Here is a 24203-nt window from a genome sequence, read left to right on the forward strand (position 1 = left end):
AGCAATACTGACATATGGACAAGGATATAAAGAAACTAAGACAAAGCTTCAGAACAGTAGACTCTGGTTCTGCGCACCAGCAGTCTATCTCAGCTTTCTTTGAGTGTCATCTATTACTTGAGTAACTAGCTCTGCAGAATCGGAAGGAAACAACCGCGCTTCAGGTCAACAACATCCAACAATGGCAACAGAACTTCAGGAGGTGAAAGGCTACTGTCTTCAAACTAATTGCAGAGCTCAAGCAGCACTTCAGTGACAAAAGACCAATGTTTGACTGTCAGCAATGTCTTACATTTCCTCTTGTTATTCTGGAAGGCCACGCTCATAACCTCTCTCAGCTGAAAAAGAATAATTTGATATCTGGATGCAAGAAAAGAGTAGCTATCCTGAGACCAACGCAATATATATCTGAAAGACTGAAAGGAAAGCTCATGGCAAAGCTGGATGTTTTTAAGAAACACCTGCCTCTTTCTAGAAGCTAGGTATGACACATCATTTCCAAGACAAAAAGGATACCCCCTTCAGTGAAAGCTGGGGAGTGAAAATAATCTGAATAATTTTATGAAGAATCAAAGATACCTCTGCAAGAAGACCCAGCTAACTCAAGAAGACATCAGACAAGATCTCTTTGGGGAAAATGAACTGTCTTATTTTTTAGACACAAATTAACCTAATGAGATTAAAAGATCATGTGATATTAACTCTGTTTCTGATGAAGTCACTTAAACACTGGAGAAAAGTTAATGGCCTCATTCATTCTTTCTCACCTCAAGTTTGACCACCTACCATTTACTTTACAGATATTAAAAAAAAAAAGATTCCATAACTATCATAACCCAAATAATACTCCTAGAGGTCACTGTATCTCCATTTTAGTCTATTCTAGATCATATTTAATGCAAAACCACAGATATCATCAGATTACAGACTTCCCCATAAAATCTGGATAGGGTATAATATTTCTTTTTGTTCTAGCTGGAGTTTAAATATTATATATAGAAGTGTGCTGTTTGTGCTGGAGCAGTATCAAAATAGTTTCCTAGAGCTTTGCAACGTGCAAGAACCTTTATTACAAGACCCCCACAAGAACAGCTGAAAAAAAAATTAAAGCTTCACCCTCTGGCATTCATACTAGAACCCACTGCTAATGAAATTCTTTTTCATATCTTTATAGCCATATGATGTCGAAGAGATCCACATCTCTAGTTAAAAGGCAAGTGACTATTGCAAAAGATTAAATAGGAAAACGTAGGGTGAAATTTGGGAAAACATGCTTCTGGATGCCCGAAGACATTAATTCTGAAAATATGCTTGGTTCTTCGCTACCCTTTAAGTTTAAGAGAACAGAGAAAACTCAAGCTGCCCAGACAACTGCAGAAACACTGGTCCAGTACAAATAAAGAACGTTAGTGGACCAAGACGACTAAAATGTAGTTTAGTCAATACAGTAAACTTAAAGAGGAAATTACTTGTGTGTGGATTTACTGCAACAGACTTTTCATTGAGGAGAAGCGAGGTAGATCAGTAAAAACTAATTTGTGCAACGTGCTTCAAAAACAGGACTACTACAGGGACTTTGAAGAAACAAGCTCTAAGGCAATAAAAGAAGATTCAAAGATAAGTGGAAATACTATTGCTTAAACGCCCGACAAACAGATTCCACAAAGGAGACAGTCAACAAGAATATTCAATAGGAGGGTACTAACATCTTTATCTCAGCTGTGACTCACTCTTAAGTAACATTTATTTTCTTAGGAACCCCTATAAGTAAAATGAAAACCCCATTCACCAACCAAAACCCTAGGGAGAACGCTGCCTTTCTAATTGGATTTTCTTTATATTGGCAACTCCTTGTCTTAAGACACAACAAGAAATAGAGGCCCAAATCAGCTTTTCTGTAACAAAGATTATAACTGTGTTAAAGCTGAGTAAAGGAAATCTTCGTGCGTGAAGGAGAGAAAAAAGCAGAAAAACAAAAACCAAGATCAGAAAGAGCATTACCATCCCTGGCCACAAAATAAAGCAAGCCTTCATGGACTTCCTAGTTATGACTATAACCTTAAAAATGTAAATTGATACAACAGTCCCAGTTCTATATCCATCTTAACAGAAACTGTGTCACCATTCATGCCAGCGTGAAACAGTCTCAAGTCTTTGTTTAAAATTTCACTGATGCTTACTCAGCAAAACTCAGTTGTCGCACTGCACCTTTTTGCACGCAACTTATTTTCAAAATTTCAGGCCTCAGGAAGTGCTGCAAATATATCATTTACCCTACCTTAAAAAAAAAGAAAAATGGAAATGCTGTTTTAATTTTCAATTATGCTAAACAGGTTACCCATATTATGTATCGTTCTGTTCAAGATAACACACTTGTGCTCTTATGTCTGCCATTAGTGGTTCACCACCAGCTTAGGAATCTGCAAAACCATGTATACACAGACCTGAAAAAATCCCACCCCAGTAATAAGCTATTTTACATTAATAAATATTTACATTCTCAGAAGGCCTTCAGGAACAATAGTTACTCTCCATAGTTTATAACCAGGAGTAGCTTCTTTTGCAAATTCTGTCACCAAGTAGGGGTTTTTTTATATCACCACAGTTTAATAAACAGTCCCCCCCATCAGCCTCCTCTTAATTTTCATTTAAGCAGAAGCTTAAACAACTGGAAAAATAACTTATGTACAGTGTCACAATTTATATGTTCATTTAATGTGTGAAAATTTTCTAATAGTTCTGACATCTAAATGAAATCTGAACTCCAAGTTCCTTATATATTTCACTAGTTTTCATTATCTTCAATGGTAGGACACCTACAAGAGCAATGTGTATGTTATAATCATTATGCTATTCAGATTCCCTGATTTTCAAAATACTTCAAATGATACATTATCTTCCAAACTAAAGAAGTTCTCTCAAGCTCGACAAGATTTGAGCACAATTTTCTGACCCCTGAATCCACCCCGAACTTACTCTATCCCTCTGCCACTGTTGGACGATGCTGGTTTTGAGTAAAAGTAAACAAGCACACAGATACACACACTTCGAACTTTCTACTTCTTTAAGTACCATTTGAACTAAAACTACACATTGGTAAGCCTAAATTAATAAGATTCTATGAAGCTAACATAAAAAGCACAAAAATCACAGATGACAGCATCTGAAATGCAAAAATCATGTAAGCATTTAAGTTGTATAAGAAAACCTTTCAACTTAATACTGTATTTAAGACCTCTCGGATAGAAAATATTTTACTGTGTAACATTTTTGTAAAGGAGTGTGTAACAGTATACCTATACCGCATACAGTACTACAATGTAGGTGTAACACTTCTGTGCAGAGACCAAGCGGAATCTACTCACAGTACTGTACTCAAATAAGATGACTTGTAATACTGTCACATTATTGATGCTAAACCATTTCTAGTACCATACACAGTCATTTAATAACTAGAGTACCTCTACAGCGCACCACGTTATGCAGCGTAATCATATCCTAAGGAAATATAGTGCCTCAAACCAAGTGAAACCATAGAAATAAATATCTTGGAACAAGGTATAACGATGACGATTTTTAAAGCCTACATACTTACTAGCTCTTATGTAACAGGAAGAGAGCTCTTCACAAATTGATGACACAACCATACACGAGAACTCCCTGCTACCATCAGTAATTAACACAACCCTAGAAACACACAAGAGCAATCCAGAAAGGAAAGCACAAGAGATTAATCCAATACCACAGTTCTAACAAATACTGCTTATTTGGGGATTCAGGCATACAGATACCAGGTTTTTATTGTTTTAAATATAAAGCCTTAATCTGAATTGCAAAACAGTTTGGAAGATTATAAGGCGCAACAGAGACTTAAAAAACACCCCTTTATTCCTCTAAACAAGAGCTACCCTACACTGCAAGTTACCATAAACTTTTCTGCTGGACTACTATTGAATCACAAATATTAATGAATCATTTAACTCACCTGGCCTGGCTGGGGGGATAAGCAATTAACAACCTCCTCCAGCATCACTGGTATGTGCAACCTTCCAGAATTATTGTTTTCTGTACTTCGAGGGCACTCTTCAGTTTCACATTTCTGGACGTTTTGTTCCTTTAACTCATAGTCAGAAAGCTTTTTTGGTGAAGAATGGACCCGTCTGGCCAAAGTAGGTACATTTATCAGACTCAGTTTTACATTACGCAGAAACAAACATTTGTAAACTTGGCACAGACACTGAGACAACATTTTGGAGTTGATCAACCTAGAAAAACAGTAGATGTTGGGAATTACTTGGAAACAAATAGTTAAAACAGTAGGTTTGTTTAAAGCATTACACAGCCCAAGATGGGTGGTTTTATAGATATGTCAGCAAAAAGTGAGAATCTCTTTGTTTTCAGTATCTTCAGGGTCATCTATCAATTAATCATATACACACCAGAATGGTTTTCTTTTCATAAGGAACACCTCTTTTCATTGCCAGGACTCTAACAGCGTTACAACATCCCAGAGATACTAACATTAAATGACTAACAAAATATGAGCACAACCAGAACAGTGACTTTTTTTTTTTTCCAGAAATTGAAATAAAATCTAAATTTTATTTTGATTTTACTTTCAAATTGTTCCCCTCTGTTTTGCCAAACACAATGAGATACTTGGTCCAAATAGCAGCACTCTGGTTGCCAGGTCTTCCACATTTCTAGTTAAACTGGGAATGGACAAATCAAATACTGTAACTGTATTTAAAATGGTGCTATAATTCAGTGTTACACATGCAGTAAATGTATGGTTGTCATCATGCATTACATCTTGTAATACCAAATATTTCGAGCACAGCCAGAGGCAAGAATTCTCCAGAGTATAACTAACTGAAATAATACTCTAAATCCTGGAAGTAATTAGCTACACAGTTTGTCCTTTAATTACATGGAAAACTGATGAATTTTCCCTGTCTAAAACATCCAAAACCAAGTCAGTAAGCTACTAGCAGAAGGCTGCATGACTTCAGCAAATTTTCACCTTCCACAAAAAAATATATTGGAAGTTTAACATAGGTGATAGTAAGGCTTGATTTGTAAGATTATCTGCATTTCTTTATGGAGCTGAGGCCTTCTGTAATACTGTATCACATACACTCTCCTGTCAGGCAGGAGACTTGTAACAGTTGACATAAAACCATTCAAAAAAACCAACACCCTAGATTCATGTCATTAACAGAAGGGCAACCTTATTTTAGCTATCAGTTATTTATTACATGCTGTGCTTGCATTTACCTAGCCAGAGGCTTCATGTATTTTGCCTGCACAGATAGAACACACCAAGTCCTGGAGGGTTATTCTCCTGATAATTTAAGCCTCCGATGGGCAGTATTTCCCCCACCTTAAATTTGGAAGCATGTGTAATTCTATAACCTTGCACAGACATACCATAGGCCTGAGGTTCTGCAACAAACCACAATGCCTCTACAGAAATTGTAAGAGCAAGGTGAAGACCATCATCATCCAAATCACACTGCCCTACGTCGGTACAAGCCCAGGAAATATTGTTAACATCAGAACGCTTTGCTTACAGCCATCCTGGTTCTATGTAATTGTGCATTTTTTTTTTAGAAGCAAGCAGAACACGTAGCCTCTTGCACCATGTGTCTTAAGCGGCATCCGAGCAGTTTGATCCCGGCCGCCTGCAGAGCGGGACTTGCACTGAAGCGGATGGTAAAGGCAGCCAGGGAGCAAACACTCAACTCCACAACGCTCCTTCCCCAAAAGCGAGCGGAGAAGCGGCACGCCGGCCGCCCGCCCGCCCCCCCACTCCCCGCCCGGGCAAGGCCGGTGGGACAGGAGGCGCCGCCAGGAGCGAAAGGCCGCCCGCCCGCCCCGCCATAGCCGGGGGGATGAGTCCCTCACCGCGGGCTCTGCCACCGCTCCTCCACCCCCACTCCCCGCAGGGCCGCTCCCCCGCACACGCAACCCCCCCCCGCACCGCACCCCCCTCCACCCAGCCCTCCCGCTCTCCCCCTGAGAGGCTCAGAAAGGCGGGAAGCGCCGCGCCCACCCCCACAGCGCGGCTGTGAGGGAGCCTCCACCGCAGCTTCGCTCCACCGGAACCGCCGCCCCGGGACTCCCCCCCCGCCCCGCCCCGCCCCGCCCCGCCACCAGCAGCCGCCAAAGCCCCAGGAGCGGCACCCGCCCGCCAGATGCGGCGACGCGGACCCGGAGGGACCGTGCCGGCGGAGGCGACTAGGCCCGCCTCAGGCTGAGCCGCTCGTCCCCACGCGCTTACCCTCGGCGCCGTCGCACTGCTGGCGTCACGGCGGCGGTGGCCAATAAGGAGGCGGGGAGGGCAGGCCGCTTGTGTTTGAATTCGGCGGCCGGGACGGGCGGTGGTTTGCTCGGCCGCGGCGCTGAGGTGAGTAACGGCCTGGGCGGGCGCGGGGGTCCCGGCGTCTGTTTGTCCGGCCCGTCTGCTATAGGCCTGTCTATGCCGCGGTGCTCGGCCTGGCAGCGGGCTCTGGCGGAGGCTTACCCACCCGTAGCGGGGCGAGGAGCGCGCCGGGTGGGGCTGGGCTAGGCCACCCCCCGCCTGCCTCTGGAGCTTCCGTCCGCGCCTCGGTCCCGCTTCGTGGCTGTGCCGCGGTCGGCCCAGCGGCCGTGGGGTGGCTCGGCCCGGCCTGGTTGAGAGAGGGCAAGCTTGTCCCGGCGCTGCAAAAGTGTCACTGAGAGTCTTCGCCGCGAAGGTCGCCGTCTGCGCTCCGGAGGGAGCAACTCCTAGCTCCCCGCAGGAATTCTGTTTGGACACCTATGGGACATGTTTGGGTATCCCGTGAAGTAACGTTAATGTGAATTCCACTTCAACTGCCACTTTAAACCTACGTGCGATGTGACTAAACCAGTAACCCTGAGACAGCAGGCCGGCGGCTGCTCTGCGTTTTGCTGAAAGACAAGAAAACCACCCGCTTTAGTCTGTGGAAGCCTGGTAGCTCATCTGCAAGCTTGCTCTGAAATAAGGGAAAGCTGGTACATGAATGAGTGGCTTAAATTGTTGAAATAAGCGTATGAACTTAGCTTTCTTAAAGCTATAGTGAACTAGGTCACCTTTTCAGGCCAGGTACAGTGGTTTCCAAAGTGTAGCCATCATTGTAGCAGTCCAGGGGGCTAACTAAGAGGAGCTGGGTAGATGCAGCACAGGTGCAAAATGTTAGTCCCTGTTAAAGGTGTGAACTATTTGAAAGGTTATATTTGAAACATAAGGCCTTCCACCTTTTTTTTTTTGTTAATTGCAGAAAAGATTTAGCTGCTTGATCTGAAAGAAGCTTGGAAGTGAAGAAGGAAGACAAAAGGGACATTGTTATGTCTGCTGATAAGGAGGAAGATGTCTGTAATCATGTGAAAGTGGTGGTCCGTGTCCGTCCAGAGTCTCAGAAGGAAAAAGATGGCAACTTTGCTAAAGTTGTTCATGTTGTTGACCAGCATATATTGGTCTTTGATCCAAAGGAGGAAGAAGTTAGCTTCTTTCATGGAAAGAAACTGACCCATAGGGATATTAATAAAAGAACAAAAAAAGATCTTAAATTTGTGTTTGATGCTGTTTTTGCTGAAGATTCATCCCAGTTGGAAGTTTTTGAGCATACTACTAAAACTGTAATTGATGGCTTCTTAAATGGATACAACTGCACAGGTAACTGCTATTTATCTTCTTCAATTCAAAAACTTAACTAAATTCCTCAAAGTTTCTACCATTGTATCCAACTGCTGCAGAGGCCTTAAAAAAGGCTGAGATATAAATAAAGCATTTTCTTTTAATTTATTGATATGAGAGGCTGACTTCTTAGCTTAGGGAAGTTAGGAGAATGTTAGGACTTTGAAAATGAGTTCATGTTATGGTTACAATAGACTTAGGAATTTTAGCTGAAATAAGCATGCTTGTGAGGGTAGTCCTCTGGAAAGAGTTATTTAACCAGAAGTTGTGTTACTGTGTGTGGCAGCCTGCTTTATGACCTAGCTTTAGGAGCTTGGTTTCTTAATTGGCAAACAACATTATGAGGAAATTGAATACCTGCCTGCAATAAGTTGATGGCTTAGCTTTATGAGAGTAAGCAAATAATATTTTGATGCAAGTTGCCAGTGAATAAATTTTGAACTGAAAATTCAAAATTCAATATAATTTTGGAATAGTTTTCTGATTATAGCTTGTAAAAGGTAAAGCCTAAGTAAGAAGCTTGATCAGTTTATGAAAACAGCTGTGCAGAATGACAGAGGTGTGTGAACATCCATTTCACTTCCGCCCTTCTGATTAGCTTTCTGGTATAAAGTGTGTCTTTTTGCTTTGTTCTTTTTTGTGAAAATTTAGTGCTTGCATATGGTGCAACAGGAGCTGGAAAGACTCATACGATGTTAGGTTCCCCTGAAGATCCTGGAGTGATGTATTTAACTATGATGACACTTTATAGTTGCATGGATCAAATAAAAGAAGAAAAAGTATGCAATGTTGCTGTCTCTTATTTAGAGGTAAGCCTGTTCCTGTATTTGGTACGTTGCTTTTAATAAGGCATATTTTAATAAATAAAGACTAGCTGGTTTTGTCTTTCCCCGGCTGTTTCTGAGACTTTACAGTACGTGTCCCTGATAGGAATGGAACTGAACTGTGCTCTGCAAATATGGTGTTATTCATAGGCACCTGTTACTATTTGGCAGAAGGCTGCCCAAAAAGGACAATCTCTTCTAATATCTTCACTAAACATTCTAATCATGTCTGTCTTGCTGGTCAGTTACATGCCTCAGAACATCTCTTGATGTGTACACGAAAGTATCTTTTCAGGCATGTATTTCAGGACTTCACAATAAAATAGTGTACGTAATGTGAAGTCACACCACAAAATGATATCTATCTATGATGATATCATCATCACCTTTTTGATGATGGTTTTTGAAGGTTTTTGTTTATTTATCTGAGATACAGTAAAACTGCTTGAATTAGAGCTGCTATCCAGTGGTTAGCTGTTTACAAATATTCGTTTTGTTCCTTGTTCTCACCTCCTCCTCTCCAACTTTTTTGCATCACAGTTCTGGTTTTAGAAGTAGTTGTCTTAGCACTACTGTCAAGTAAAATTGTTACCTTCTACCCCTGTCAAAGCCTTAACGGAAGGGTAGTTAGAGTTTGGGGAGGGGGAGAAGGAGGAAGGAAAAGTTGGCTTTGCCACGTGTTATTTCAAGTGATTCCACAGACCAAGAAATAATGTATTTAAGAATTTTAACAGAAGTACATTTGGATTAAGAAATCTCGCTGAAGTATGGATTGCAAAGTGTAATGGAGGACAATAAATGCTTTGGATTCATGCTTGCTGCAAAAGTTTTTGTGTAAAAAGAGTAAACTATTTCTTTTAATAAAAAATAAAGATTATTTACTATGAAAGAGTGACTCCCACTTGAAACGCTAAGAAAAATCCTGCAAATTTAATATTTCAAGCTCACTATAGGAAAGTTGTTTGGCAAAAATTCTGCAGCACGAATTTGTTACTTTGTCTTAAAGTATTAAAAAAGACAGCGATGATTTCTAGTTAGTTTAATCCTGTCAAGTATGGCAGGATGGTTTTAATAAAAGATTTTAAATTCTCTTTCAAAGGTCTATAATGAACAGATCCGTGATCTGCTGGTAAACTCGGGACCTCTGGCTGTTCGGGAAGATACCCAGAAAGGGGTGGTGGTCCAAGGGCTAACATTACATCAGGTATGTAGATAGACATTGAAATTCAGGAAGTCTTGCGATGTGTTTGAGAAAATGTTGAAGTTCCCATTGATTGGTGAGAGTTGTATGCAACTTGGTAATCTCCTAGTGGGCTTTTTTTCTGGCAATAATTGCCATACTTGTGAACCTAATTAATTATTCAAAAGCATATTGTGGAAAAAAAACTTGCTAGTATTCTAACAAAAATGGATTAAATTGGCCAGCACTTATTATTGAAAGGGTGCCATTGGCTGGATGCTCATCTTCGGGTTTTGGAAGATTACTTTTTTTTGGCTACTATATCTTAGGATTTCTTAAAGTTCAGTGCTTCCATTGCCATCTCGGAGTGTTCTACACCTTTGCAAGTCTTGTGGCTGCATCTCAGGGTTGGTTTTGGTTTTAGGTAACCATGCTTGAACTTTAAAGTCATTCCCTTTAAATGACTTTTCCAGGCCAGCAGAGCAATTCTTTGGCAAAGTCAGTGATAGAACTTCCTTTTCCAATCTGAAAATTAGCTCTTGTGGACCTTTTCTCTTGCAGCCTTTTGGTGTATGTTACATGCTAGGTATCTTCCAGCTTCTGTGTACCTGAGATAATGATTTAACAGGTCAGTTAACGGGACATTTAACAGTGTCTTTAATTTGGTTCACGCTGTGATCACCATACTCCCCAAAGCTTGGGTCCTGTGGGGAAAAAAATTAGTATATCACTGTTTAATACATTAGTACCAGAAAAATTAAGTCAGTCATTCTTAAATAAGACTTTTTCTGACTATGGAGAACCTTTGGAGATTTATCTAAGTTCCGTACTAAAAAAATTATCTGATTTAAATTTCTGCAGTTAAGTGCTTGCTTTTTGTGCCTTACTGCTCTTTAACTAAAAGTGTTTGTTTGAAGTGCCTCAATTCCAAAACAGGAAATATCTCTTATTTCTAGGTAACTAAAATTTTAAGTCCCTTTTTTTTTTTGAAGGTGAATGTTGATGTGTTTTAGAATTAGTGTAGAATCTCCTATAGTTGATGAAAAAGAAAAAATCCCTTGTATTTATCTTCTGCTCTACCCTTAGCCTAAATCAGCAGAGGAAATCCTTCAATTGTTGGATTATGGAAACAAAAATAGAACACAGCATCCCACAGATGTAAATGCCTCTTCTTCCCGGTCCCATGCCGTCTTTCAGGTAAGATGGTATAGCAAACATACAGTGATCATCTGTGAGGTGTGGTTGTTGTTTAAATTTGAATACAATGGAAGCTTTTTTTTACTTTGAACCTTTTTTGGGTGAGAGGAGATTTAAGTTTTCCAGTTTACTGCTCCTGTTGACTTCATTCCTTGTATGTAAAGGTTCATAGTGATTATATTTAAAAAACAAAAATTCAATGAAAAGCTCTTTGGTTCTGATAGTTTGAACTAATGCTCCTTAGAAGAAATATCTTTTCTGTAAAACTGTAGTTTTAAGCTTTGAATATACTTCCATACTGACATTTTCTGAACTGAAAGTTGTTGGGTTTTTTGTTGTTGTGGGTTCTTTTAATACTTGATCGTTTCATTATGTTGCTTAGCATTTTTCTAGGAAAAATATTTTACAGAATACAGTCATAGATCTGACTAAAACCAGGTTCTCAAGTAATACTTTCTCATCCTGCTTATTGTGGTTAATGTTGGTTTAGGGTTTTTTTGTTGTTTACAGAAAAGTGTTTTTTTAATATTCTGGTATATACCAAGTTTTAGAACAACAAAAGCAGTATATATCCTCTGAAAATATCTCCATACACATATTTGCATCATCAGAATGAAATGCTGATTTTTAGTTTTGTAGGTGAGAGTTTTGCACGTGTTGTACAAATCTGCTAGAACTTAAGACTTCTCCAAAGGTTATTGCTGTTCGGTAGCCACCATCTTATACTCTGACTCCTCTTAGACACAAACTGTGATGTTTAAAAAAAATAACATTTAAAAATGAGTCTTGTTAGTAAAAACTTCGTTTTCTGTTTGCTCATGCATACTGCAAAGCACATTATATTGTATTATTTATATGTTGTCATTCTATATTGCAAAATATTAAACTAAATTTGAATTCTCGTCCTTGCATTACAGCTAAACTATTTAACTGTTAGGCAGCTCTTAATTGTATCTGCAGACTTAGACAATGCTTAATAACTATAGCCAGAGGTTTGTAGTTTGCATAGATGATGGCAATGCAAGTAGCTGTAAAGTTAGCTCTCCAGAGCTCTACTGTCACTACTAATGAGAAAAAAGAGATTAATAATGGACAGTAGGTGTGTTAAATAATTCTAAAATATGTAACGGAGCAAAAGTCATTCCCATTCTAAAAGCTTGTATGTTTTCTTACATACCTTAGGCTTCTGTTTGAAATTGCCCTTCGAGGTTTTAATTTCCCCTTCACGGGTTGCCCATGGCTGTATGTTTAAGGCAAAGTCTTCTTAGAAAGTTGTTCAGTCTGAGAGCTACTCTGTCGCGTACATGTGCTGCCTTTAATATGGCACAAAGCGCAGTGCCACAGGCTGAGATCAGAGAGCGAACTGCTGATCTCTGTCTTTACTTGCTGGGCTGGAGTGTCTTACCTCTCTCACCTTTACTCAACGGGAAAAAGATCTGGATTGTCTTATCTGTCAGGTTTTGCATTCTTCTCAGTTTCTAAAAGTGGCAAACAATTAAATAAAATAGGTAAATGTTGCAGACTCCTAGTATCTTCAACAAGGAGACAAACAATTCTGTGAACAGAGATGCTAGAGAGTTAGCCTTTTCCAGCCTACATTCTGTATTGATTCTGGGAAATTGATCTCACTGTAGATAAATCTACTTGTTAGAAGAAGTGCCATATTCACCAAATAAACTACACTGACAAAATTAGTATACTTGTATCTTACCACAATTTTGTTCGAATGTATGACAAAAAAATGGATCAGTATACTTAATCAGATTTGCACTTTTTAAAATTGATCATTTCAAACTATTTCCAGCTTACAGGCAGCAAAAGTGAACCAAATATGAATGCTTGCAGTGAGAGGATTGTTTACTTTCTGCCAATATAAGTAAAACCATAATGAAAACAAAGTTCCTCTCATATCTAAATATTGTAGGAACAGCAAATACATAATTTGTGTGTGTATGTGTATTTAGGATGCAGCTTGCTTGCAATGCGCTGAATGAAAAGTGTCATGCTCGGTGGTTTTGTAAATGCCTTTCATAAGTGATGCTTGTTCATTTTAGAACATATTATTTTTGTTGTGTGCATGTTATACACATCATAAACTGGTGTGATGCATGAAAAGTACGAGTCAGTCCTTTGAATGTTTACCAAATATTGCTACAGTAAGCATCTGACTTTAAAAAGCAAACCGTATATGCTTTTGCAGCTCATGTATATTCAGCCCTGAATGACTTTTCTGAGATCATTATTGTTGATAATAGAACCCTTAAGTCTGCTCATACTAGCGTGAATATTTTTTGTCTTTGAGCTTGAGGTAACTGACAAAGTGATTTCTGGACTAATCTCTCTGCATTCTTGCTTGCTTTCTTTTTGTGCCACCCAATAGCAGTAGCAGCCAGCAAAGTAGCCTTGATTGTGTAAAATGCACTCTCTTAGTCTCCATATGCAGCTGTAGTCAGTTAAGTGGCATGCTTGATTGATCTTGATATTCATGGACAAATGCTGGATGTTAGAACCTTTTCATGGAAGAAAAGATCTTTCAATGTGAAGATCAGGCATTGCCAAGCCGCTGCTCAAAGCATGTTCCGCTCTGTACTCAGCGTTCATTCCTGGTGCATAGGTCATTGATGAAAACAGTCAGCCTGATTCTGTGCAAGGATGCTGTAGTTAGCAAAAAGTTTCTCTGGGCCTCTTTGCGGTATTCCTAATCCAGTAAACTCTCGTAATGAGATAACCCTGAATGTTCGTTGTGTTTGTCTTTTGAGATGGTCTAGCTGTCAATCAAGATATTTAATTGCTTTTGCTTGTGTTATTTTCTGTTAAGTGCACAAATTATTGGTAAAAGTCATAGTTTGTTTTGTTAGACAATTGTAACTCGAATGTGTGATTTACGTAAATATCTACTAATATCGTGTGTTCTCAAAGATAAACTTAGTGCATCCTTTGAATAACAGCGCGTTTAAGAGTGAATGAGTTTTAAGCCTTTTTCACAGAAGTGGCTATGCTTGGGAGGAGGGAGGATTATGTCACTTATTTATAAGAATCTGTGTGTAAATAAATGATTAATATAAATACTGCATCTGCATGTGGCACTTTAAAGGAATATTACTGTTGCTAAATAGATTGGTCCAATGAATGCAACTGAAAGTTTAACAGACTTTAATCAATGTATACTGGTTTAAGCTAAGCAAGTTCACAACCACACACTTTTTTTAAGGTATGTTCTTAAATAAAGTAGGTTCTCCGTCTCCTTGATGCACTTATTAGCTGTGTTGGCATCCCTATTGTTGTCTTGATTCCTCTTCATTTTTAAGGTTTGTTATTTTAAGACTTCGTCCTTTTTTGTAGTGATTGGTTATCTTTTATGCTGGCTTTGGGTTTTGTTGTTTACTTTATTTGAGCAGGATGTTTTCTGGAACTGACTCAAAGTAGTAAAAGTCTTGGCCCAGGATGTTCTGAGCCGATTTTAGAGGTGCAAGTTTTGCCTTAATGTACCATCTGTCTTAGGTTTGAATTTTCTATCTAGGTCAGGCAATTACTGTGTCTGAAAGTAAAATCCCAATTGCCACACTGTTCTACTGAAAGTGTTCTGCTGACGGACAAAGAAATAGAAAACAGTGTCTTTTGAATTTTTATAAAAGCTTGAGTCATACAATGTAGTTTGGCTCTCACTCCGCCTCTCCCTACTTCACTAATGATAGTTTCTGGATTCTGGTAAAGTCCTACCAGCCTGAGATAGCTACTTTACCAAGATAAGTACAGGGAAGTGGCTTTTTGCTTCCTTTTTTTTATTTTAATATTGTACTAGAAATAGTACAACAGAATTTACTTGCATTGTTTGATATAGAAGCGTGTCTATTTGGTATAGACATACTTCCTGTGGCAAGTCATAAGAATTTTGTTCACTCCCAATACATGTCAATTTCTTTTCTGTTACAAATTGCTGTTAAGACTTAATTTCTCATGTGCAAAGGTTAAAGCTACAGAACTGATGAGATATTGTCTTTATTAGACAATCACCTTCTATGTATGGCAGCTCTTTCCTAATTCACTGTCTAAAAGTGCGTTCATGAAAGTGTTAGTAACCATTAGCCTTACAAATGGCAAGGCACTCAACACAAAAGAAGGGGAAATTTGTAGAGAAACCTGAAAAAGTAAAACCTATCTAAGGATAACTAATTCTTCTTATTGATTGTATAATTATGCTGTGCCTACTTCCTCATAAACCAGAGGAAAGAATACCTTGACTATCAGAAGTCAGCAAAAGCATTTAGGTCCTTGTGTATGACGATTTTGGAAAAGAAGGGATGAGGGGGAGCAAGTGGCCTCAGGAGTTGCAGCTTTCCAAAAGACCCTGGAGTAGTATGTGTTTTCACAGCAGTAAATTAGTATTGTTCTCCTATTAATGGTAGTTACAGTTAGGTCTAAGTCACTGAAAGTCCAGCCTTTTTCCTGGTTTATCCCAATATGTATCTTTATGGCATACTCTTGAAGGTGCCTGTAAAATATTAGCCCCTCTTTCAGTTTAAAGTACAGTAGTGTGGTATACATCTTGAGTGTGGAAGGATCAAGAGTGATTTTAGCTATAAAATTAATACAAAGCTCACCAGTCTTTGCCACTGTGGTAAGCTCCAGACCACTTGGCTTGCTTAATTCTCTGCAGCAGGATGGGAGAGAGAATAAAAAGGGTGAGAGGGAGAGGTAAATACCTTGTGGTAACAAGTGAACGGGGTGGGGGGAAGCAATCACTTGCCACCAGCAGACTGATGCCCAGCCAGTCCTCAGGCAATGGCTACTTTGCAGAAAGCCAGTTGGGATCAGCTGTTCCCTTGCAACCTCTTGCCTACCACCTTGGCATGGTACAACTGCTGTTCAGCAAAAGCTAAACACTGGTGTATTATCAGCACTGGGTCACAAATCTGAAAGCACTATACGGGCTGCTCTACAGAAAATTTACTCCATCCCAGCCAAACCTAGTGCAACCATAAGCTCTGCTGCTTTTTTCTCTAATACCTGAAGCAGCTGAGCTTGAGGTAAGTGTCAGAAACAGAGTCACTGTTTTCCATTAGGAAAACGCCAACTGCCTGTTGGTGTTAGATATGTGCTGAAAGGTTTAACTTGGATTCCAAGAAGGATTCCGGTAAGAATTTCTGATAACAGTTGTTACACTGTAAAATTCTTAACTGCTTAGAGTAACAACAGACTGGTTAGTCGTTACTTTTTAATTATTTCCTTTTTTCTTTCATTGTAGATTTATCTAAGGCAGCAAGATAAAACAGCTAGTATTAATCAAAATGTTCGCATCGCCAAAATGTCTCTCATTGACCTGGCAGGATCTGAACGTGCCAGCGTGACAAATGCCAAGGGGACTCGTTTTAGAGAAGGAACAAATATTAATCGCTCCCTGCTAGCTCTTGGAAATGTCATTAATGCTTTGGCAAATCCAAAGGTACGTGCTGCTTTCCCATGCAATCTTCACCTCCTAGTGCTGTGAAAACATTTTTAAGAATGTTAAGTATTAAATGTGGCACTACCTCTTTGTATCATATCTGGTTTGCCTCTTACTGTATCTTTGGAATTTATTCCTGGGATTCCCTATTGGAATGTAGGAAAAGATGTATGTTTAAGGTATATGTAGAGTCATTATAATTTTTTAAAAATTTAAAAGCCTTTGTAAACTTTGGAGAGAGGGAAAAAAAAAATTGCCTTGTCTTTTCAGTTGCTGAATCATCTGATGAAACTTCACTTTTGCCACATTACCACCCATGCTCAAATTAACTTCTACTTGAAAGAGAAGCAACTTTTTTAAGAATATTGGAGGAAAGCATTTTGGGTTTTGTTGCTTACACTCAGAATAGAAATGCTAAGGCTTTAAACAGTTTCACCTGCTTCTGATTTTGCCTTATTATAGGCTAGTCATAGAGGTGAATAAGTTTTGCTTCTGTCCCACGATCAGAAAGCCTAAGAGTCGTATAGTTTTAACTAGAAAGGTTCTTGCCCTCCAGTTAAGCGTATGCCGCTCCTGGTCTTACAGGGGTTTTGCATATTAACAGAAAACATTTTTTCAGTGTTAATGAAGGGAGTTGTTTTATGGTTCATTCATTTAAGAAAACAGAATCTTTTTAATTTCCTGCAACAACTAAAATTAAAATACCAGAGCTTATGTACAGCATTGAAAACAATGGTCGTTTTCTGTAAAGAAAGACTTGTAAACTCTTCTTGCTGCCTGAAGAGTGAGAAAGGGCGTAGTGGCTGTGGATGATAGGGAAAGTGGATATCCTACCACAGATTCCGTCTGTAGTGCTGTAGGTAGCTACTTCAGTATCTTATTATCTGGTGTAGCAAAATTCTCATTTACCAATTTGTTTGAAGAGTATTTAATATCTTTTTAAGTAACTCCAAACTACATATTACTCACTTGTGAAATATAACCCTGCTAAAACCTGGGGCCTGGGAAAGCTCTCCTTGGGTTATGGGTTACATCATTGACACTTCTTACATCATCATTTTCCTTTCAAGGTTTTCATATGGATTTTCACCATCATCTCGGTGATAGCTGAATGAGACAGTCCTAATGGGAAAGAGTTCTCAGAAATAGCGTGCAGCTACCTCAGGGTAGTGTCAAAGATGAACATATCTGCTTTTCTTACCCACCTTTTTCAAAATCAAGCCTATGTAGAAAAACTTGCGTGAGTAAATAAATAGCATGACAAAGACAAAGATATTTTTCAGAGGTTTATGCCCTTTAATCTTAGGGGAAGAGGCTTTTATAGGAGAAAACAGCACCTATCCAAAGTTGGTCTTTTGAGCTTTTCCACACACACACCCACGCCCTGCTCACAGTAGTGAATTAGTCTCCTCATCTGGCTCACCAGCTCAAGGGAAGGAGCGGGGGCAGTTGTGTGGGAGAATGCTAAAACCTCGTGACCTTCTGCCAAAGCCAAGTCTGTTGTCTACAGCTACACCCTTCTGTCCTTCTGGTCAGCTAGCAGTTTCCCCCTTCAAATATACCAGGAGAAAATGATCAGAGCTTTTAATTCCTTTCCTGGTGCCTCACATTGTTATCACCGTCTTGTTGGCGTGGCAGGCAGAATTTAGAATCTGTACCGCTGACATAAGTAAAATTGTTTGTTATTTGGTGTAGGATTGGAGTTCCAGTGACCCAACTTTGTACTGTGAGATGAAGATTCTGTAGATGCGATTGGAAAAAAAACTTCCCAAAGCAGGCTTTGGGTTGGCTGGAAAGGTTGTGGAGTCTCCATCCTTAGAAATACTGAAAACCCAGCTGGGCATAGTCCTTGGCAGATTGCTCTAGCTAACCCTGCTTTGAGCAGAGGGATTGGAGTAGAGGCATCTTGAGAGGTTGATCCCAATCTCGATTATTCTGTAACCTGAAAGTAGTTGAATGTCATCTACCTCTTCTGTTGCCTGCATCACGCAAACACTTGTTACACATCCGGACATCAGAAAGTAACCTGGCTAATACACGTGTTATAAAGGTATTAAACAGTTCCAAGAGACTTAAAACTGTTTGAGATGTATATGTAATTTTGAAGAAAATTATTTATGTCAAATAAAAGCTCCAAGGCTATTTACTGTGTTTATAGATAAACATGCATATAACTCTCTCTCTAGAGCAAGAAACAGCACATTCCATATAGAAACAGCAAGCTTACTCGTTTATTGAAAGATTCGCTTGGAGGAAATTGCCGAACAATAATGATAGCTGCTGTTAGTCCATCTTCTATGTTCTATGATGATACATATAATACTCTTAAGTATGCAAACCGAGCAAAGGATATCAAGTCTTCTGTGAGTATGCTGGCATTTATTGATCTTTTGCCAAAGTATAATAATATAGTGTTAAGAGAAGATTTTAATTTCCTTTGGTTTTGTCTCAAAATTTTGTTCAGTTACCTCTTCTTTCTTACAGACAACTTTTCATCATCTGTGTGATAGGCGTAGTAGATACAGAGACAGGAGAGCTGACTAGTTCTGGCCTAAAAGCAACATAGCTTCATTAATGAGATTGTGCTGCCAGTTTGAAAGAGTTTTTGTTGAGCCTCAAATTTTGAAATAATCTTCAGCTGGTAGAATTCACAGCCAGTTTCAGTATTTTACTAGTACATTGTCAGAGAACTGTAAAGCATACTGAAGAAATGTCTGAGCAGTTGTACGAGAGCCAGTCCAGGTTTGATGCAGGTAGAATTCAGCTGGAGCCAAGAAGCTCAATGAGATTATATTGATAAATGGAAAAGGTACTGGGATATCCTGTCTTCTGCTCTCTATACAGATTACTCTGGTATTGTTTTCATAATCCTTTGTATTGCAGCTCCTCATTTCTTTTATGTGCTATGGGATTGATTGTAGTTTGCATTGTTGCACACTTAAAGATAGGTTTTTATAAAAAAATGTACTATATAATATTTATACTATTCATAATGAAATGTACTATATAATAAAATGTACATTAAAATAACAAAACTAGTCTGAATAAATGGAAAATGTGCTTGCACATGTAAATGATAATTTCTATTGTTCTGTTGAGGGAAATGACGTGGTCATGGGTATGCAACAGACTAGCAAAAGCTGGGAGTCATTTTTGTTGTGCAAGTCAGGATTGTATGCATCCCTTTCCTCATAATATGGTGCAAGTGTAATTATCTAGTACTTACACACAGTGTATTTATTAAGCAGGAAAACATGAAGGAGCCTTCTTAAATTCTAACTTGTTTCTCTTCTTTACAGTTGAAGAGCAATGTTGTTAGCTTGGACAGTCACATAAGCCAGTATGTTAAAATTTGTAATGAACAAAAGAAAGAGGTATGTCAAAATCTATTACAAGTTTGAAAGATTAATTGTTATAACTTTTAATTAAAAAAGAGTTCATGGGACTGAACCTATAAGGCAATATTGTCCTAATTCTCCCATATAGTCTTTTGAAGTAAGAAAAAAGTTTTGTATTCTAAGAGGAATATCACCTGCTGCCATTAGTGAAGCTTTTCAAGACAGAAGCACAGAATGATAGGATAAAAAAAAAACAAAACCAAACGAAACTATATTCCATCTAAAAGGTACCTCCTTTGCTTTAGATCCTAATGTTGAAAGAGAAACTGAGAGAATATGAAGAAAAGCAAGCAAGCATTCCTGAAAATCATAGTGCAGCAGTACTTTCAAACAACCAGCAAGTGGAAATACAAAGGTAAATTCATCACGTTACAATCTTGCTTCAAAACTGGAGTTTCCATAACTTGTAAAAGCATTTGTAAAACAAACGGACTCTTTTCAATATTGGTTTCCTCGTTTATAACATTGCTTTACTTAGACTGCATGTGGCTTTGTATAACTTATCGCTTCTTTTCAGAACAACTTGGTGGTGGATTTAAAACAAAACAAATATTGTGTACTTGAGGAAGTATCCTGATATTAACCTTCTAGGGAAATTATTCAGTAAGACACTGCAAAATAACCATGAAGCTGATGTAACTCACTCTGACATCACAGTTTACAACAGTGGTGAAGGTCTTGCATCTATAGTTACTTTCTTGTGAAGTATTTATGAAATTGGCAGAATTTAATAGATGTCAGTTTTCTGTTGATTTATATTTATTCCCGTGAAAATGTGTTATGTTATAGATTTTTATGGTATTTAATTTTATGATCTTTAATACTGAACATTGTATAATGACCTCAAACATTGCATGTGTCTAGAATAGTTGCATGGTAAACTGTGCCTTTTTTCTTATGTAAAGTTCTAAGAGTCAATAGGATGTTATGAAATGGCTTGTATATGAGGTTGCTCATTATCAAGATATACAGTATCTTTTGAGCTATTCTGTACTGCGTTTTCAGTATTCAGGAGTGAAGTGAAAAAGTACCACCACTGAAAATTCTATTGCAACATGGTAATGCTTACAGGCTTTCTCCTTATCCTTGTTATTCTGATTTGCATTGCAGAATTTGAGGCCATTTGAACACTGGTCTCCTTGGAATAACTCTTAAGTACCTTCTATCACTAGTTTGGTGTTTTCCCCCCCTATTAGTCTAGTATGTGTTAAAACATGATTCATGTTCTGTTTTTTTTTTTTAATCGTCCGTTAGTGATTAAAATTGTACAACAGAACTTCAGAGAAAGTGAGCAACTAAAGACACTTTTTTGTGGTTTTCCTTTTTAGTGATAGCTAGCAGGTCTTTATGAAGGAGACCTCTTGTGTCTATGGCAACAGTAGTCTGATCTGTTTAACAAATTGGTATAAGTAGCAGAGAACAGGTATTTAGCATCTTTTGGAGGTGGAGGTAAGACTTAGACATATGGAACTTCTTCACATTTCTTTTGAATCCCAGTGTCATCTTCATAAATACAAGCTTTATTTTTAGTGACCCCTTCAAAATTTCACCATCCCATTTCTAGTTCGAGTACATAAAATCTTCACTGATGTACTGACGCTTTTAGTGCTCATCTATAACAGGCTTTACTTTTTTCCCTCTTATTTTAAGTTAATTTTATTAATCTGCAATTGAAGATTCCCCTTGTAAAGAAGATGGTCACAAAAAAGTCTTCAGTAAGTAATCTGTTACTTATTCTTATCCTTTGGTTCTAATAGATACAAAGAAATCCTTAAAAATGTGTTTGCAAACCGTGAGGAAATCAGAAAAGAATACCTCAAGTTGGAAATGCGACTGAAAGAAAACGCACTGAAGACATATTACCAGAAACAATGTCATGAACAAATTCAACTGATGTGCTCTGAAGAAAGAATAGAAAAGGTGAGTTATCTATAATGTAATACAAGCTATCACCTCTCTTCATTTTGCTATACTAATGTATGAATTTTGCTTAAGTAATTATCTAATTAGTTAATGCTAAAATATTTCATTAAAATGGGAAACACTGATTATCATTCAGATAATATTTTTCTGACATTAATACAGAAAATGTAGTAGTAGGCCAGGGGTGTTACGTTTTTTCCACACTCCACAGAAAACTGTTGATGTGCTTATTGTTGCTAATAGTGAAAACTTTTCAATTTCTCCTAATGTAGGCTTGATTGTCATAGTTAATTAAGGCCTGACTAGTCTTGGGAGACTTCACGGTGCTCTTGTCCAAAACTAAAGCATATTAATGTATGTATGGCACAGCCATTGAAGTTGTTACCAAGCCGAGAAATCCATTTCTCTTTCGTAAGGAAAAGTGGGGACCTTGTGCTAAACAAGATGGATTCTTATCACCGATGTTTTCAGTTGTCACCAGGAAAATGTTTGGACAGCTGCTTAAGGACCGAGTCATGTGAACTGAAATAATTACATCTAGTAGCCTTGAATTTTAAGAGAAGGATTTGGGGCAAAGTATGAAAAATTGCTGCCGTACAGCATTAAATGCTCATGTCTTTCTAGAAGAATCAAAGTATAAATAAGCAAGCATGGTTAGCTAGTATCTTAATTTTTCTGATAAAAGTCAGCTTAAGGAAATATATGTTTTATGTAGATATGAAGTTGAGGGTGGGGCTGATTTTGCTTAGTCACAGCAACAGTCTGTGTTTGGCCAAAAATTATAGTTTACCATATGACTATTTTTTCCCAGTGATTCACATGAAATTTGGTCCTTAGATAAATGTCAAAGTGAAAATATATCACACGTTTTGGTTGTCATTAGTGAAGATATTTCAAGTGACTAATGTGCTCTAGAATTCTCTTTCATGTCGTAGAAATGCTGAAGTAATATTTTCTATCTGTGCCATACTTTTAAATGCTGCTTACAATGGAGCATAGCTGCGTCTCTGCTCGTAATGAGGAGTTAGGCCTTCATACTCTCTATTTCATATGAATGTTTTTTGTGAGCTGATTTAGCTTTTATTTTGAATGTTAGCAGTGCTGCATTCAAATGTTGGTTTTGCCATTAGTTACCTTAAAGATGTGATTTACTAAAGGTCAAGAGTCACTGTCCTATAAGTATGATGCCTTATGTATTAACAAGAGTAAGTTATTGTAATGGTAAAATTAAAGTCGTTTTGCAACTGCTTTGGAACAAATTGGATTTTAATTTGGAATCCAGTCATTTGATTACCAAAGTGACTGCTCACGTTTCCCCTGTGCACCATAATGTTTCTGTTCTTCCTTGTGTTTTTACACATTCGCTATTTTCCTAAATGACTCTGGGTTTTCTGTCTGTAAAATACACTGTTAGACCACAGGGGTAATTCTGAAATGTTACTTTTTAAGGGAGAAGTTTTACTTGTAAAATGAGAAAATACTCTATACTTCATTGTCCATGTTCAGTAACTGGATAGAATAATGATTTTAGGTAAGTTAACACAAAGCCAATGGTATCTTATCTATACTTGAACAACCCCGGTTTGAACACTATAATTCAAAACAATAATTTCAGAAGGAAGGAGGAAACTTACATATGAGTTCAGGTTATCTTAATATCTATTCCTCCAAATGCGTTCTTGCTGCAAAAATTTTGTCACAATTTATCTTGCTAAATTCAGTCTACCCTGGGCCAGTAATAAAACGTTTCCATTTTCCACATAACAGCCCATTTCCAGCTTTTTTAGAACTTGGATGATGTCTGTTTAAAAGGCCTGTTTACGTTCTCCTGCCTAATGCCTGTTCCTCCACTCTTGTTCCCTGCATTTCTGCATCTGTGTTGTTTTCCTGGTGCATGCTAGGTGTCAGCTACAGCAGTGTTAGGCAGAAAACCTCTGTACCAATAGGAGAACGTGTATAGAGCATTCCTCTGTATTGGAAACAAAAAGTAGTACCCCTGTGTTACAGTTACTTCTATCTATCTTACTGAGTTTGAAGAAGTCAACTCAGTTTTGACCTGTTTTATCTTGAAGGTTTCTGCATCAGTCATGGAATCTGTTTTACAATTTTTTTTTTTTTGTTGCTGTTTTTAGATATGGCAAAAACTGCTGGTACTCTGATAGGCTTTAACATTATTTTACTGCCTGGAAAAGGAGCATATTCCTGGAAAGCAGTCAGTCCATCTTGGTTTCAGTTTTTCTGCTTACTGCAGTTGCCCGTGCTGGATCCAACGCTTGTTGAATATATCCTAGTTCTTCAGCCCAGGAGGGACAATTTCTTCTATATCTCTTGTGATTTTATTTTCCAATTACAAAACAGAGTAGCAACCAAGTATACTGCCTACGACTACCTGTGTTCCAGAGGTTGTGTACAGCTAGAAAGCATAACTACTTTTTTCTGTTGTAGCACATCAATGTAACATGTCCTTTATTCCTGTGCACCTGTGGGATGGGTTCATCAAATGGTGGGATATTGTCAGTACCACCTTCAATCCTAATAC

At 38.3% G+C, this 24203-nt stretch overlaps 2 protein-coding genes across 6 annotated transcripts in view; one reads left to right on the forward strand and one right to left on the reverse strand.

The window, feature by feature from the left end:
* The window catches only part of METTL15 (methyltransferase 15, mitochondrial 12S rRNA N4-cytidine), a 97342-nt gene extending 91037 nt beyond the window's left edge, over positions 1 to 6305 (reverse strand). The window contains exons 1-2 of one of the 4 annotated variants that reach the window (XM_075094937.1): positions 6284 to 6305; positions 3986 to 4265 (exon numbers count right to left, since the gene is read on the reverse strand). In XM_075094937.1, coding sequence (XP_074951038.1) covers positions 3986 to 4249 — 264 coding nt within the window. In that variant the 5' untranslated portion in view covers positions 4250 to 4265; positions 6284 to 6305. Of the gene's footprint in view, positions 1 to 3985; positions 4266 to 5573; positions 5687 to 6055 lie in introns of those variants that run through there. The other 3 variants (XM_075094938.1, XM_075094936.1, XM_075094935.1) reach the window with 3 other exon arrangements.
* Positions 6306 to 6335: 30 nt separating this feature from the next.
* Positions 6336 to 24203, forward strand: part of KIF18A (kinesin family member 18A) — a 41258-nt gene continuing 23390 nt past the window's right edge. Inside the window, exons 1-10 of one of the 2 annotated variants that reach the window (XM_075094933.1) lie at positions 6336 to 6409; positions 7284 to 7678; positions 8351 to 8508; positions 9623 to 9727; positions 10790 to 10900; positions 16146 to 16343; positions 18530 to 18706; positions 19643 to 19717; positions 19987 to 20096; positions 21499 to 21661. In XM_075094933.1, the coding sequence (XP_074951034.1) occupies positions 7351 to 7678; positions 8351 to 8508; positions 9623 to 9727; positions 10790 to 10900; positions 16146 to 16343; positions 18530 to 18706; positions 19643 to 19717; positions 19987 to 20096; positions 21499 to 21661 (1425 nt within the window). In that variant the 5' untranslated portion in view covers positions 6336 to 6409; positions 7284 to 7350. Of the gene's footprint in view, positions 6410 to 6698; positions 7018 to 7283; positions 7679 to 8350; positions 8509 to 9622; positions 9728 to 10789; positions 10901 to 16145; positions 16344 to 18529; positions 18707 to 19642; positions 19718 to 19986; positions 20097 to 21498; positions 21662 to 24203 lie in introns of those variants that run through there. The other variant, XM_075094934.1, reaches the window with a different exon arrangement.

This window comes from Phalacrocorax aristotelis, chromosome 5 (assembly GCF_949628215.1).
Source record: "Phalacrocorax aristotelis chromosome 5, bGulAri2.1, whole genome shotgun sequence".
In the NCBI taxonomy this organism is placed as follows: Eukaryota; Metazoa; Chordata; class Aves; order Suliformes; family Phalacrocoracidae; genus Phalacrocorax; species Phalacrocorax aristotelis.